Source organism: Coregonus clupeaformis, chromosome 30, assembly GCF_020615455.1.
Source record: "Coregonus clupeaformis isolate EN_2021a chromosome 30, ASM2061545v1, whole genome shotgun sequence".
Lineage (NCBI taxonomy): Eukaryota > Metazoa > Chordata > Actinopteri > Salmoniformes > Salmonidae > Coregonus > Coregonus clupeaformis.
The window spans coordinates 12,553,965-12,571,323 of NC_059221.1; the positions used below are offsets into that span (position 1 = coordinate 12,553,965).

Genomic DNA, 17,359 nt, shown 5'->3' on the forward strand with positions numbered 1-17,359 from the left:
ATTTGTATGAAGTAGAAGCGGGGGGGGCATGAGCAAGTTGCAGCGGAAGGTGCAGAGGTGGTGGCCGGGGTAGTGGTAGCCAGGTGGAAAGCATGGCCAGCCGTAGCAAAATGCTTGTTGAAATTCTCGATTATTGTAGATTTATCGGTGGTGATAGTGTTTCCTAGCCTCAGTGCAGTGGGCAGCTGGGAGGAGGTGCTCTTATTCTCCATGGACTACAGTGTCCCAAAACATTTTGGAGTTAGTGCTACAGGATGCAAATTTCTGTTTGATAAAGTTAGCCTTTGCTTTCCTAACTGCTTGTTAGTTTGGTTTGGTTCCTAACGTCCCTGAAAAGTTGCATATCGTGGGGGCTATTTGATGCTAATGCAGTACGCCACAGGATGTTTTTGTGCTGGTCAAGGGCAGTCAAGTCTGAGGAGAACTAGGGGCTATATCTGTTCTTAGTTCTGTATTTTTTGAATGGGGCATGTTTATTTAAGATTGAGAAGAAATTACTTTTAAAGAACAACCAGGCATCCTCTACTGACGGAATTAGATCTATATCCATCCAGGATACCTGGGCCAGGTCAATTAGGAAGGCCTGCTCGCTAAAGTGTTTTAGGGAGCGTTTGACAGTGATGAGGGGTGGTCGTTTGACCGCGGACCCATTACGGACGCAGGCAATAAGGCAGTGATCGCTGAGATCCTGGTTGAAGACAGCGGAGGTGTATTTAGAGGGTAAGTTAGTCAGGATGATATCTATGAGGGTACCCATGTTTACGGATTTAGGGTTGTACCTGGTAGGTTCGTTGATAATTTGTGTGAGATTGAGGGCATCTAGTTTGGATTGTAGGATGGCCGGGGTGTTAAGCATATCCCAGTTTAGGTCACCAAGCAGTACGAACTCTGAGGATAAATGGGGGGCAATCAATTCACATATGGTGTCCAGGGCACAGCTGGGGGCTGAGGGTGGTCTGTAGCAAGTGGCAACAGTGAGAGACTTATTTCTGGAAAGGTGGATTTTTAGAAGTAGAAGCTCAAACTGTTTGGGCACAGACCTGGATAGTATGATAGAGCTCTGCAGGCTATCTCTACAGTAGATTGCAACTCCACCCCCTTTGGCAGTTCTATCTAGACGGAAAATGTTGTAGTTGGGGATGGAAACTTCAGAATTGTTGGTGGCCTTCCTAAGCCAGGATTCAGATGCTGCTAGAACATCAGGGTTGGCGGAGTGTGCTAACGCAGTGAATAACTCAAACTTATGAAGGAGGCTTCTGATGTTAACGTGCAGAAAACCAAGGCTTTTACGGTTACAGAAGTCAACAAATGATATCTCCTGGGGAGTGCGAGTGATACTGGGGGCTGCAGGGCCTGGGTTAGCCTCTACATCACCAGAGGAACAGAGGAGGACTAGAATAAGGATACGGCTAAAGGGTTTAAGAACTGGTCTTCTAGTGCGTTGGGTACAGAGAATAAAGGGGGCAGATTTTCGGGCGTTGTAGAAAAGATTCAGGGCATTATGTACAGACAAGGATATGGAAGGATATGAGTACAGTGGAGGTAAACCTAAGCGTTGGGTAACAATGAAAGAGATAGCATCACTGGAGGCACCGATTGAGCTGGTCTCGGCGTGTATGGGGGGTGGAACAAAGGAACTATTTGAGGCAGTTTGAGAGGGACTTGGGGTTCTACAGTGAAATTGTATAATAAGAACTAACTGGAACAGCAATAGGCAAGGCATATTGACATGGGAGAGAGGCATAAAGCAATCACAGGTGTTATTAGAGAGAGCTAAGACAACAACTGGTAATGGCGATAAAGTTTGGGCTGAGGCTAAACAGAATAAACAGGACAGGGTACCGTGTAATGAGTTGGTAAACAAACTGAAAGGGTGCATAATACCACAGGGAATGTGTTTGAAGTATTCAAACCCCTTGACTTTTCCACATTTTGTTACGTTACAGCCTTATTCTATAAGGGATAAAAATACAAATAAATCCTCATCAATCTACATACAATACCCCATAATGACAAAGCGAAACCAGGTTTTTAGAATGTTTTGCTAATGTATTACCAATCAAAAACATACCTTATTTGCATAAGTATTCAGACCCTTTGCTATGAGACTCGAAAATTGAGCTCAGGTGCATCCTGTTTCCATTGATTATCCTTGAGATGTTTCTACAACTTGATTGGAGTCCATCTGTGGTCAATTCAATTGATTGGACATGATTTGGAAAAGCACACACCTGTCTATATCAGGTCCCACAGTTGACAGTGCATGTCAGAGGAAAAACCAAGCCATGAGGTCAAAGGAATTGTCCTTTGTGTCGAGGCACACAGATCTGGGGAAGGGTACCAAAACATTTCTTCAGCATTGAAGGTCCACAAGAACACAGTGGCCTCATCATTCTTAAATGGAAGAAGTTTGGAACCACCAAGACTCTTCCTAGTGCTGGCCGCCCGGCCAAACTGAGCAAATTGGGGAGAAGGGCCTTGGTCAGGGAGGTGACCAAGAACCCGATGGTCACTCTGACAGAGCTCCAGAGTTCCTCTGTGGAGATGGGAGAACCTTCCAGAAGGACAACCATCTCTGCAGCACGCCACCAATCAGGCCTTTATGGTAGAGTGGCCAGACGGAAGCCACTCCTCAGTAAAAGGCACATGACAGCCCGCTTGGAGCTTGCCAAAAGGCACCTAAAGGACTCTCAGACCATGAGAAACAAGATTCTCTGGTTGAATTATTTGGCCTGAATGCCAAGCGTCACATCTGGAGGAAACCTGGCACCATCCCTACGGTGAAGCATGGTGGTGGCAGCATCATGCTGTGGGGATGTTTTTCAGCGGCAGGGACTGGGAGACTAGTCAGGATTTAAAATTGTGGAAGTCCTCAATGGCAATTTCCAAGCAAAAACTGGTTATTTCCAAGTAGAGATCTCTAGCTCTCTGTTCCCAACACACCATACGGAAGGACCTAGCTAGTACCACTGGAGGGCAGTGAAAGACCACACTTCCACTTTTCTCTCCTATTCATCTCTGTCAAAAAATCTGTTTCAGTTCTTCTCAATGTCTGAAGTACATGAATGGCACCCTGTTCTCTATATGGGCACTTCTTTTGACCCTATTGGCCCGGGTCAAAAGTAGTACACTATATAGGGAATTTGGCGCCACTTGGGATGCCGCCTGAATAAATCCCTCTACGGTTTAAAGACAGAGGTAGTGGAGATGGTATTTAATTTCTTGACATGAATAATGTAACTCTGTTGAGGTAATGGCTGTGTTAACTTAGGCTACAGTACTCTATGCTGAGCATTAATTAAACAATGTGAATTATTTTTCCTATTGACAAAGCAAATGTAATTTTCTTGAAAATCGGAGTGATTATGATGTAGAGTTAAATTATCTATGCTACAAATGTTAAGGTTCTATTCTTGGTTGCAAAGAACGAGTAGCCCATCCCACTAGGAACACACTGGTTGAATCAACGTTGTTTCCACGTCTTTTCATTGAAATTACGTTGAACCAACGTGGAACAGACGTGTCCGTGCCCAGTGGGATGTGTGTTTGAAATGGTCGGACCGAACTGAGTTCCCTTTAGGACCCTGGAGACTGCAGTTAATAATTTCAACCAATGTCACTTGTTACGTTCAAAGGGGAAGCCGCGGTGGTGGTGCTCAATGGTGTATATATATATATTTATATGTAAATCATTGGTGATGTTAGTGTATCGTTTTCGCGCTGAGTAAAAGCCTTTTGAAGTTCATATTTACGTCCATCTATCGTCTTCGCATTACTCAATAAAGAGCGTCGCAAAGACACAGTAAGGCCGTCTTCAAATTTGTGAACAGGTTCCCAGGTAAGACATAAAGAAAGATCTTCCGGAGACAACGCGTCATTGCGCCTCTTGTATCTTACCAGGAATTGTGTTATTTCTTGTTGCACAAGATAGGGTGAATTTATATTGCAACAATGTAGCCTTTACGTTTTCATATAACTGTATGTAATTTCCTGTGAGACACTGGATAACAAGATAAGTAAATTGAGATAAACGATAAAGATGGTGACATGTTATGGTTCTATTTTATCCTATCTGTCATACATTTAGTTATTTTGTTATTGTGTAAATCAATGGGACACCTTTATCTTAACACTTTTTTTTTACTAACTCGTATTTTATAATCGGCGATACAGTCAAATACTTCCTGATATTTTTGTCACAACCAATTTCCTGCTAAATTGCATCATTTTACACGCTCGAGCTGAAAGAGATCTTCTTAGTAGATGAGGCAACATGTTTAAAAGCGGTCAGTGCTATCCGGGGTTACGGGTCCTTGGGACGTCGCTTCCCTAACATTTACATTTTAGTCATTTAGCAGACGCTCTTATCCAGAGCGACTTACAGTTAGTGAGTGCATACATCATTCTTTTATATATATATATATATAAAAAAATACTGCCCCCCCCCCCCTGGGAATCGAACCCACAACCCTGGCGTTGCAAACGCCATGCTCAACCAACTGAGCTACATCCCTGCCGGCCATTCCCTCCCCTATCCTGGACGACACTGGGCCAATTGTGCGCGGCCCCATGGGTCTCCCGGTCACGACCGGCTACGACAGAGCCTGGAATCGAACCAGGATCTCTAGTGGCACAGCTGGCACTGCAATACAGTGCCTTAGACCACTGCGCCACTCGGGAGACACAACCCTAACTTTAACCATTACATTTCAGCTTCAATGGGTAAGGGACGTCCCAAGGATCCAGTATAGCACGGACCGTTTATAAAACTACAACATTTTACTTGGAAATTGAATTCATTGTAGATCAGTTCAGGGCATACATTGCCTTCCATTATTCGGTAGTTACTTACTTTCAAAATCCTATTTAGTACAGTAGTGTTACATTGTTGCCGTTTTGATGTTCACTTAGTGTCTCTCTGTAGTTTCTGATTAGGCGAAGGTTGTACTCATAAGTAATGTCCTACCATTACTCCTTTAAGGTCCAAGGACCTTATACAGTGAGCTCCAAAAGTATTGGGACAGTGACAAATGTTTTGTTGTTTTGGCTCTGTAGTCCAGCACTTTGGATTTTAAATGATACAATGACTGAGGTTAAAGTGCAGACAGTCAGATTTAATTTGAGGGTATTTTCATCCATATTGGGTGAACAGCTTAGACAGTACATCACTTTTTGTACATTTTAGGGGACCAAAAGTATTGGGACATATTCACTTATACAGTGTGTGTATTAAAGTAATAAAAAGTTAAGTATTTGTATTATTGTTATATTATATCATATTCCTAGCACGCAATGACTACATCAAGCTCGTGCTTGTGACTACACATTTCTTAGCTGCATTTGCTGGTTGTTTTGGTTGTTTCTGATTATTTTGTTCCCAATAGAAATGAATGGTACATAATGTATTGTCATTTGATTCACTTTTAAAAAATGTAAATAAGAATAATGTTTCTTAACACTTCTACATTAATGTGGATACTCCCATGATTACATATAGTCCTGAATTAATCGTGAATAATGAGTGAGAAAGTTAGACGCACATATCAGTCAGTCATTGTATCATAAAAAATCCATAGTGCTGGAGTACAGAACCACAACAACAACAAATGTGTCACTGTACCAATACTTTTGGAGCTAACTGTATGTTATTTTCAGAGACAGCCAAATATTCCATCTAAACGTGAATCAATTGCTATACAGTTCTCCTAAACATTAAGCTTTCTACTTTCATATCACATCACATTTACAATTCCAAAAGATACACTTACTGTACACCGTTTTATACGGCTTTAACACAGTTGCAGTATTTTTCAGTTACAACACGTTTCTGGCGGCCTTCTTCCGTTACACACAGTTAGTTGTTCAGACCACGCTAGATGGCTAATTAGAACAGGTGGTCACCTCTGTCTTCCGCAAACACGCGCTGTAACGTGGAGATATGTCCGTGTGTGAACACTAACTCTATAAAGGTGTGTAGTAATTTAACCTTTAGTTTTTAGAAAATTATTTCTCGCTGATATGAAAGATACATTCCTTATGTTTTCAAAACCGTACCGCAATCGATGCGTGTTTAGAAAGCATCGGGACTCTTAACAAAATAGGTGCAAAAAGTAGTTGGCGTCTATGAATGGGGTATTTACAAAACATTAGGAACACCTGCTCTTTCCATAACAGACTGACCAGGTGGATGCTATGATATCTTATTAATGTCACCAGCTAAATCCACTTCAAAGTGTAGATGAAGGGGAGGAGACAGGTTAAAGAAGGATTTTAAAGCCTTGAGACATGGATTGTGCACGTGTTTTTTTTTTTTTCACCTTTATTTAACCAGGTAAGCCAGTTGAGAACAGGTTCTCATTTACAACTGCGACCTGGCCAAGATAAAGCAAAGCAGTGCAATAAAAACAACACAGAGTTACATATGGGGTAAAAAACATAAAGTCAAAAATACAACAGAAAATATATATACAGTGTGTGCAAATGTAGCAAGTTATGGAGGTAAGGCAATAAATAGGCTATAGTGCAAAATAATTACAATAGTATTAACACTGGAATGCTAGATGTGCAAGAGATTATGTGCAAATAGAGATACTGGGGTGCAAAAGAGCAAAATAAATAACAATATAGGGATGAGGTAGTTGGGTGGGCTAATTTCAGATGGGCTGTGTACAGGTGCAGTGATCGGTAAGGTGCTCTGACAACTGATGCTTAAAGTTATTGAGGGAGATAAGAGTCTCCAGCTTCAGAGATTTTTGCAATTCGTTCCAGTCATTGGCAGCAGAGAACTGGAAGGAATGGCGGCCAAAGGAGGTGTTGGCTTTGGGAATGACCAGTGAGATATACCTGCTGGAGCGCAGACTACGGGTGGGTGCTGCTATGGTGACCAATGAGCTAAGATAAGGCGGGGATTTGCCTAGCAGTGATTTATAGATGGCCTGGAGCCAGTGGGTTTGACGACGAACATGTAGTGAGGACCAGCCAACAAGAGCGTACAGGTCACAGTGGTGGGTAGTGTATGGGGCTTTGGAGACAAAACGGATGGCACTGTGATAGACTACATCCAATTTGCTGAGTAGAGGGTTGGAGGCTATTTTGTAAATGACATCGCCGAAGTCAAGGATCGGTAGGATAGTCAGTTTTACGAGGGCATGTTTGGCAGCATGAGTGAAGGAGGCTTTGTTGCGAAATAGGAAGCCGATTCTAGATTTAACTTTGGATTGGAGATTCTTTATGTGAGTCTGGAAGTTGAGTTTACAGTCTAACCAGACACCTAGGTATTTGTAGTTGTCCACATACTCTAGGTCAGACTCGTCGAGAGTGGTGATTCTAGTCGGGTGGGCGGGTGCCAGCAGCGTTCGATTGAAAAGCATGCATTTAGTTTTACTAGTGTTTAAGAGCAGTTGGAGGCTACTGAAGGAGTGTTGTATGGCATTGAAGCTCGTTTGGAGGTTTGTTAACACAGTGTCCAATGAAGGGCCAGATGTATACAAAATGGTGTCGTCTGCGTGAGGTGGATCTGAGAGTCACCAGCAGCAAGAGCGACATCATTGATATACACGGAGAAAAGTGTCGGCCCAAGAATTGAACCCTGTGGCACCCCCATAGAGACTGCCATAGGTCCAGACAACAGGCCCTCCGATTTGACACACTGAACTCTATCTGAGAAGTAGTTGGTGAACCAGGCGAGGCAGTCATTTGAGAAACCAAGGCTATTTAGTCTGCCAATAAGAATACGGTGGTTGACAGAGTCGAAAGCCTTGGCCAGGTCGATGAAGACGGCTGCACAGTACTGTCTATTATCAATCGCGGTTATAATATCGCTTTAGGACCTTGAGCGTGGCTGAAGTGCACCCATGACCAGCTCGGAAACCGGATTGCATAGCGGAGAAGGTACGGTGGTATTCGAAATGGTCGGTGATCTGTTTGTTAACTTGGCTTTCAAATACTTTCGAAAGGCAGGGCAGGATGGATATAGGTCTGTAGCAGTTTGGATCTAGAGTGTCACCCCCTTTGAAGAGGGGGGATGACCGCGGCAGCTTTCCAATCTCTGGGGATCTCGGACGTTATGAAAGAGAGGTTGAACAGACTAGTAATAGGGGTTGCGACAATTTCGGCGGCTAGTTTTAGAAAGAAAGGGTCCAGATTGTCTAGCCCAGCTGATTTGTAGGGGTCCAGATTTTGCAGCGCTTTCAAAACATCAGCTGTCTGAATTTGTGTGAAGGAGAAGCGGGGGGGCATGGGCAAGTTGTAGCAGAGGGTGCAGAGTTGGTGGCCGGGGTAGTGGTAGCCAGATGGAAAGCATGGCCAGCTGTAGCAAAATGCTTGTTGAAATTCTCGATTATTGTAGATTTATCGGTGGTGATAGTGTTTCCTAGCCTCAGTGCAGTGGGCAGCTGGGAGGAAGTGCTCTTATTCTCCATGGACTTTACAGTGTCCCAAAACTTTTTGGAGTTAGTGCTACAGGATGCAAATTTCTGTTTGAAAAAGTTAGCCTTTGCTTTCCTGACTGCTTGTGTATATTGGTTCCTAACTTCCTGAAAAGTTGCACATCGCGGGGGGCTATTTGATGCTAATGCTGTACGCCACAGGATGTTTTTGTGCTGGTCAAGGGCAGTCAAGTCTGAGGAGAACCAGGGGCTATATCGGTTCTTAGTTCTGTATTTTTGAATGGGGCATGTTTATTTAAGATTGAGAGGAAATTACTTTTAAGGAACAACCAGGCATCCTCTACTGACGGAATGAGATCTATATCCATCCAGGATACCTGGGCCAGGTCAATTAGGGAAGGCCTGCTCGCTAAAGTGTTTTAGGGAGCGTTTGACAGTGATGAGGGGTGGTCGTTTGACCGCGGACCCGTTACGGACGCAGGCAATAAGGCAGTGATCGCTGAGATCCTGGTTGAAGACAGCTGAGGTGTATTTAGAGGGTATGTTAGTCAGGATGATATCTATGAGGGTACCCATGTTTACGGATTTAGGGTTGTACCTGGTAGGTTCGTTGATAATTTGCGTGAGGTTGAGGGCATCTAGTTTGGATTGTAGGATGGTGTGCCATTCAGAGAGAGGGTGAATGGGCAAGACAAAATAATTAAGTGCCTTTGAACAGGTATGGTAGAAGGTGCCAGGCTCACCTGTTTGAGTGTGTCAAGAACTGCAACGCTGCTGGGTTTTTCACGCTCAACAGTTTCCTGTGTGTATCAGGAATGGTCCACCACCCAAGAACATCCAGCCAACTTGACACAACTGTGGGAAGCATTGGAGTCAACATGTGCCAGCATCCCTGTGGAACGCTTTTGACACCTTGTAGAGTCCATGCCCCAATGAATTGAGGGTGTTCTGAGGGCAAAAGGGGGTGAAACTCAATATTAGGAAGGTGTTCCTATTGTTTTGTACATTGAGTGTAGTGTCTAGCAGTAGCATGGATGGTGCACATCACTCCACCTCAGTTTCTGAACTTTTGTACTGTCTCTGGTATGTGTAAATGGCTGGTAAACCAGTTTTATGGGTGGACCTCCTATTCTCACTGCATGCGTAGTGCAATTATATTTGGCATTGCATTCACTGATAATCATAAAGGGAAGACTTTGAGGTGCAATATTATTATGGTACAAATTCCATCCATTATTTGTTTGTCCAAGAACTTTGCAACAAAATATTAAAGGCCCAGTGTGTTTTATATATATTTCAACACTGAGGTTGGAATAATATTGTGAAACATGATAATGCCCAAATTAGTGTAAGAGCGGTTTGAAAAGACCGCCTGAAATTTAAGCCTGTTTTGGTGGGATGGAGTTTTGGCCTGCCTGGTAAATTAGTTAACCTCTACGGGATTGGTGTCCCGTATACGGGATGGTTAAGCTAATGTAATTAGCACGACTGTTGTAAGTAACAGCAAACTTTCCAGGACATAGACATGTCTAAAATGGGCAGAAAGCTTAAATTCTTGTTAATCTATCTGCACTGTCCAATTTACAGTAACCATTACAGTGAAAAAATACCATGCTATTTTTTGAGGAGAGTGCACAACAACAAAAAACGTATCACGGCAACTGGTTTGATACATTCACCTCTGAAGGTAAATAATGTACTTACATTCAGTAATCTTGCTCTGATTTGTCATCCTAAAGGTCCCAGAGATAAAATGTAGCATAGTTTTGTTTGAATATATCAATTTTTATATTCAAATGTAGGAACTCGGTTCTACAGTTTGAACCCCTGCTGTCTCTGGCTCCACAACCAACCCGCCCAGCCATCTAGATGTGTAAAAGTTAGTGTATAAGCTAATGATCCATCATGTATGACATTCCTGGGAGTGTGTAAACTTATATTTTGTATTACCATATCATTTTTGTATGTTCTCTATAGTTATGTACTTGAAAATGTATCAATTGACCAATTCTGCACTTTTGGGCAGACTTGATACAAAATAGTCCAGTATTGCAATGCTTCACTGGATCAATCTGAAACATTGCACACACACTGCTGCCATTTAGTGGCCAGAATCTAAATTGTGCCTAAACTGCAATATTATATTGTGGCCTTTCTCTTGCATTTCAAAGATGACGGAACCATTTTTTTTATAGAAAACGCATGTATTTTTGTTTGTTTTATCTTTTACCAGATCTAATGTGTTATAAACACCTACATTAATTTCCCATTTCCACAAACTTCAAAGTGTTTCCTTTTCAAATGGTATGAAGAATATGTATATCCTTGCTTCAGGTCCTGAGCTACAGGCAGTTAGATTTGGGTATGTCATTTTAGGTGAAAATGGAAATAAAGGGTCTGATCATTTTAATAGACCAATAAGAAAGAGACTTCCAAACCTCTCTGCCAATAACAGCTAGTTTTCAGTTTTCCTCTCTCCACTCAGACCACTCCCAGGCAGTCCTAGTAAAATTATTTATTTCAGAAATTGCTCTTTGCTAAGAAGCTAATTTTGTTTCTTTTTGACCATTTAAATTGAAAACAATCGCAGGAAGATACTTAGTAGTTACCCAGAAAATATTCAACATTGGGATAAAAATGGCTGCATTTGACCTTTTTTTAAAGGCATTTTGGCACATTAATGACATTAATTGAAGGGCAGACGTTTCATTCAAAGTTCTTCTGAAAACATTTTCCATATCATATGGTAGAACTAGAAAGAGTTGAGGCAGCAAGCCTCTCACCTACCTGTCTTCCTTTCTTCACATTACCCATGTCTGTTACCGGTATAAGAACAAGCCAAACAGGTTGTCAATTTAAGATGACATTTGAGTCAGGGATAGTGCACTGTGTGCCCATTGTTGGGCTCTGGAAGCATGAGAGTGTCTTTGATCAATTATGAAGGAGGTAGGATTTCCTTGAGAGGACTGGCTTAAATTAATGATAAATGAAGAGGCCCTAAGCAGTGTTCACCAAAGGGTATCCTGAACTTAAGAAATAAGAAACGCTTGTTTACATTTTCCGTTGCGAAACGGTAAACTACATTTTACTACGATGTGCACTAATGAGTGGGACCCAGATCTGGGACTCAGGCTAGCTGTGGAGCTAAATATGTCCAGTGTGTTTGTCATAAGTCTAGTCATACTCATTCTACTAGTGTGTGTGTGTGTGTTTATGTAAGGCGTCATTCATTAATGTGTGTGTGAGCTGCTAAGTCAGCCAACAGGGGAAGGCCCATGTGCATCCGGGAGGGAGTGGAATAGGTGGGTATATGATAGGTATGTTCTTGGCTAGAGCAGGTGAATACTGGTGCAATATTCCAGGTTGTTTACCGAGAGGTTTGTTCTTTCTCTCTACTCCCTCTGTGTGTGTGTGTGTGTGTGTGTGTGTGTGTGTGAGGCTATTCCTCTGGGGCTCCACCTCTACTCAGGAGAGCGGGAGGGAGAGTAGCTATGACAGTGGAGGAGTGCTATGGGAGTGGCTAGGTACACAGGGACAGTACATGCTGGTTAAGAAGAGCTGACTGGACCACATCTTTTGACATTTGGCATGTAGTTATTATAGACGACTGGTTTTGGGTAGAACTACATTTTAAAACGTATCCTTAGTTGCCATAGATTCACCTTGGTGTCAGGTAAAGAAAGTATTTGAGTGTTTTCTGTTTTGTTTTGTTCTATTCCAAACAGGGTTTGAGTCCAGTGTCTATTGAAGAAAATGATAGTCTCAAATACTCCAGCTCTTCACTGCTATTACTATGTAATGCCTCCAGTTAAAAATTAACTCCAGTGTTTCCCCTAGGATCCTCCCCCCCCCACCAGGGAGATTTATTTGGGGGGGTTAAGTGACTGAGGTCACTTCATGAGGTCACTATTTTCTCTTCCTTTGAAACTCATCTGTAAATCGAGAACAGTTGAATTTGTATCTCTTAATCTCAATGACATCACAGGACAATTCTATATTAACCCAAAACGTTATTTAGCTAGCGTTACGTTACTGTATCTTAGCTAACAATTATTACATACATCTAGTAATAGGGTTGGCTACACTTCCAGGATTACAAGCTAGCTAGCTAGTTACCATTTTATTTTACCAGGTTCGTCTCATTGAGATTAAAAATCTATTTTGCAAGAGAGACCTGGCCAAAAAAAGCAGGACACAGTTTCAAACATTTACAACTGTCACGGTATACTTGTGGATGTGGTGGTGAAGTCAGGCGCAGGACACAGCGGATAAGTAAAAACGACTTTACTAGACTCAGTGACACAATACAAAAATAAATGGCCTCGAACACACAGGAGGCGATAACCTACGCGCAATGCGTAAAACACTAATGCACAAAATATACCAAAAGGACAAACGACAGGCGGACAATAACACACAACTACCAAACATAATACAGTGAAACTTATAGGTGACATAATCAGGACAGAATACGAAACAGGTGCACTAAACTAGACATGACCAAACAAACATCGAAACATCCAACGGTGGCAGCTAGTACTCCGGGGACGACGAACGCCGAAGCCTGCCCGAACAAGGAGGAGGAGCAGCCTCGGCGGTATTCGTGACAACAACATAAAACACAAAGCACCGCAGTTTAAAAACATCAGTTTACACATTGAAAAGGCTAATTGGTTTTGGGAGGAGTGTCTCAACAAGGGTCAAAACATATACCCTAAATCATTTTCCACCATAGTTTTTACCCTAGCTTTAAAATCATTTTTTACAAAGTTAGAGATCGTCCGAGAATCTTCCAAGGTGACTAGCTAGCTATCTTGTAATCCTGGAAGTGTAGCCAAACCTGGAAGTGTAGCAGGTTGTGCCGCTGCTAAATTAATATAGGGGAAACACTGAACTCTCTTTCCTCTCGCTCACTTTTCTCTCTCCGTTTCCCTCCCTCTCTCTTTCTCAGCGGTGGCCATTTTGAATTGTGACCCACCATGCGTCTGTTCCTGCATCGGCGCATGTCCCCCCTGAAGCTGGCCCTGGCTGGGGGAACTCTGTTCATGGTGGTCCTGGTGATCCTACAGAAGGAAGTGGGCTCTGGCTCCAACTCTGCCCAGGACCCCTGGTTCCAGGATCTGGTGGAACGCAAGGAGAGGGTGCTGGTGATGGTTCGAGGAGCAGTCAACAACCTGGGCTTCCAGGTACCTGTATGGGTCCTTTTGGTGGGGGGGTGTAGAATAGGCGGTGGGTTTACTTAATGACCATCCTTTTTTGTTTGTTTGACAGATCAAAAAAATAAACGCAACGTGCAACAATTTCAAAGATTTTACTGCGTTACAGTTCATATAAGGAAATCAGTCAATTTAAATAAATTAATATGACTGGGAATACAGATATGCATCTGTTGGTCACAGATACCTTAAACAATTTTTAAAAATAAGTAGGTGTGTGGATCAGAACCAGTCAGTATCCGGTGTGTGACCACCATTTGCCTCATGCAGCACGACACATCTCCTTCGCATAGAGTTGATCAAGCAGTTGATTGTGGAATGTTGTCCCACTCTTCTTAAATGGCTGTGCAAAGTTGCTGGATATTGGCGGGAACTGGAACACGCTGTCGTACACGTTGATCCAGAGCATCCCAAACATGCTCAATGGGTGACATGTCTGGGACAATTTCAGCTTCCAGGAATTGTGTACAGATCCTTGTGACATGGGGCTGTGCATTATCATGCTGAAACATGAGGTGATGGCGACAGATGAATGGCAAGACAATGGGCCTCAGGATCTCATTCAAATTTCCATCGATAAAATGAAATTGTGTTCTTGGTCCGTAGCTTATGCCTGCCCATACCATAACCCCACCACCACCATGAAGCATTCTGTTCACAATGTTGATATCAGCAAACTGCTCGCCCACACAACGCCATATACAGTGGGGAGAACAAGTATTTGATACACTGCCGATTTTGCAGGTTTTCCTACTTACAAAGCATCTAGAGGTCTGTAATTTTTATCATAGGTACACTTAAACTGTGAGAGACGGAATCTAAAACAAAAATCCAGAAAATCACATTGTATGATTTTTAAGTAATTAATTTGCATTTTATTACATGACATAAGTATTTGATACATCAGAAAAGCAGAACTTAATATTTGGTACAGAAACCTTTGTTTGCAATTACAGAGATCATACGTTTCCTGTAGGTCTTGACCAGGTTTGCACACACTGCAGCAGGGATTTTGGCCCACTCCTCCATACAGACCTTCTCCAGATCCTTCAGGTTTCGGGGCTGTCGCTGGGCAATACGGACTTTCAGCTCCCTCCAAAGATTTATTGGGTTCAGGTCTGGAGACTGGCTAGGCCACTCCAGGACCTTGAGATGCTTCTTACGGAGCCACTCCTTAGTTGCCCTGGCTGTGTGTTTCGGGTCGTTGTCATGCTGGAAGACCCAGCCACGACCGATCTTTAACGCTCTTACTGAGGGAAGGAGGTTGTTGGCCAAGATCTCGCGATACATGGCCCCATCCATCCTCCCCTCAATACGGTGCAGTCGTCCTGTCCCCTTTGCAAAAAAGCATCCCCAAAGAATGATGTTTCCACCTCCATGCTTCATGGTTGGGATGGTGTTCTTGGGGTTGTACTCATCCTTCTTCTTCCTCCAAACACGGCGAGTGGAGTTTAGACAAAAAAGCTCTATTTTTGTCTCATCAGAAAACATGACCTTCTCCCATTCCTCCTCTGGATCATCCAGATGGTCATTGGCAAACTTCAGACGGGCCTGGACATGCGCTGGCTTGAGCAGGGGGACCTTGCGTGCGCTGCAGGATTTTAATCCATGACGGCGTAGTGTGTTACTAATGGTTTTCTTTGAGACTGTGGTCCCAGCTCTCTTCACGTCATTGACCAGGTCCTGCCGTGTAGTTCTGGGCTGATCCCTCACCTTCCTCATGATCATTGATGCCCCACGAGGTGAGATCTTGCATGGAGCCCCAGACCGAGGGTGATTGACCATCATCTTGAACTTCTTCCATTTTCTAATAATTGCGCAAACAGTTGTTGCCTTCTCACCAAGCTGCTTGCCTATTGTCCTGTAGCCCATCCCAGCCTTGTGCAGGTCTACAATTTTATCCCTGATGTCCTTACACAGCTCTCTGGTCTTGGCCATTGTGGAGAGGTTGGATTCTGTTTGATTGAGTGTGTGGACAGGTGTCTTTTATACAGGTAACGAGTTCAAACAGGTGCAGTTAATACAGGTAATGAGTGGAGAACAGGAGGGCTTCTTAAAGAAAAACTAACAGGTCTGTGAGAGCCGGAATTCTTACTGGTTGGTAGGTGATCAAATACTTATGTCATGCAATAAAATGCAAATTAATTACTTAAAAATCATACATTGTGATTTTCTGGATTTTTGTTTTAGATTCCGTCTCTCGCAGTTGAAGTGTCCCTATGATAAAAATTACAGACCTCTACATGCTTTGTAAGTAGGAAAACCTGCAAAATCGGCAGTGTATCAAATACTTGTTCTCTCCACTGTACGTTATCTGCCCGGTACAGTTGAAACCGGGATTCATCCGTCAAGAGCACACTTCTCCAGCGTGCCAGTGGCCATCGATGGTGAGCATTTGCCCACTGAAGTCGGTTACAATGCCGAACTGCAGTCAGGTCAAGACCCTGGTGAGGACGACGAGCACGCAGATGAGCTTCCCTGAGACGGTTTCTGACCGTTTGTGCAGATATTCTTAGGTTGTGCAAACTCAGTTTCATGAGCTGTCTGGGTGGCTGGTCTCAGACAATCCCGCAGGTGAAGAAGCCGGATGTGGAGGTCCTGGGCTGGCGTGGTTACACGTGGTCTGCGGTTGTGAGGCCGGTTGGACGTACTGCCAAATTCTCTAAAATGACGTTGGAGGCAGTTTATGGTACAGGAATTAACATTTACATTTTCTGCCAACAGCTTTGGTGGACATTCCTGCAGTCGGCAGGCCAATTGCACACTCCCTCAACTTGAGACATCTGTGGCATTGTGTTGTGTGACAAAACTGCACATTTTAGAGTGGTATTTTATTGTCCCCAACAAAAGGTGGACCTGTGTAATGATCATGCAGTTTAATCACCTTCTTAATATGCCACACCTGTCAGGTGGATGGATTATCTTGGCAAATGAGAAATGCTCACTATCAGGGATGTAAAGAAATGTGTGGATAACATTAGAGAGAAATAAGCTTTTTGTGTGTATGGAAAATGTCTGGGATCTTTTATTACAGCTCATGAAACATGGGACCAACACTTTACATGTTCCATTTTATATTTTTGTTTATTATACAATACATCTAAATAAAATGATAAAATAAAGAAACAATAACCTGGGCTTCCAGATCGGAGCTCCCCAACCCCCTTCGGTAGAGGAGCAGCAGGCCACACCAGACCGCCACTGTCCTCCAGGTCACTACAATCAGGCAGAGCTGAAGCCGGTCCTGGAGAGGCCCCCACAGGACCCCCAGGGGCCCGGGGCCGATGGGAGGGGCTACGAGAAAAACAACATGACACCAGAGGAGGAGAAAGAGAAGGAAGAGGGGATAACCAAGAACTGTTTCAACCAGTTCTCCTCCGACAGGATCTCCCTCAGCCGTAGCCTAGGAGATGACACCCGGCCACCAGAGTAAGACTATGTCCCAATTATCTCTCCTTCATCCAAAAATGTGCACTTGTTCACTTCCCTTCACTCTTTTTGAAAGGAAATGACTGGTATAATAAACATGCCTATACCAATCTAATGCTTTTAGATTTGTGGGAAGTAGTGAACGACTGCACATTTTTAGAAGAAACAAGATACAGTGAGGGAAAAAAGTATTTAGTCAGCCACCAATTGTGCAAGTTCTCCCACTTAAAAAGATGAGAGGCCTGTAATTTTCATCATAGGTACACGTCAACTATGACAGACAAAATGAGAAAAAATAATCAAGAAAATCTCATTGTAGGATTTTTT

General features: G+C 43.1%; 1 protein-coding gene across 2 annotated transcripts in view; it reads left to right on the forward strand.

Moving 5' to 3' along the window:
• Nucleotides 1-3,640: 3,640 nt before the first annotated feature.
• Nucleotides 3,641-17,359, forward strand: part of LOC121545887 (polypeptide N-acetylgalactosaminyltransferase 6) — a 30,594-nt gene continuing 16,875 nt past the window's right edge. Inside the window, exons 1-3 of one of the 2 annotated variants that reach the window (XM_041856779.2) lie at nt 3,641-3,838; nt 13,339-13,573; nt 16,749-17,032. In XM_041856779.2, the coding sequence (XP_041712713.2) occupies nt 13,367-13,573; nt 16,749-17,032 (491 nt within the window). In that variant the 5' untranslated portion in view covers nt 3,641-3,838; nt 13,339-13,366. Of the gene's footprint in view, nt 3,839-5,919; nt 5,970-13,338; nt 13,574-16,748; nt 17,033-17,359 lie in introns of those variants that run through there. The other variant, XM_041856780.2, reaches the window with a different exon arrangement.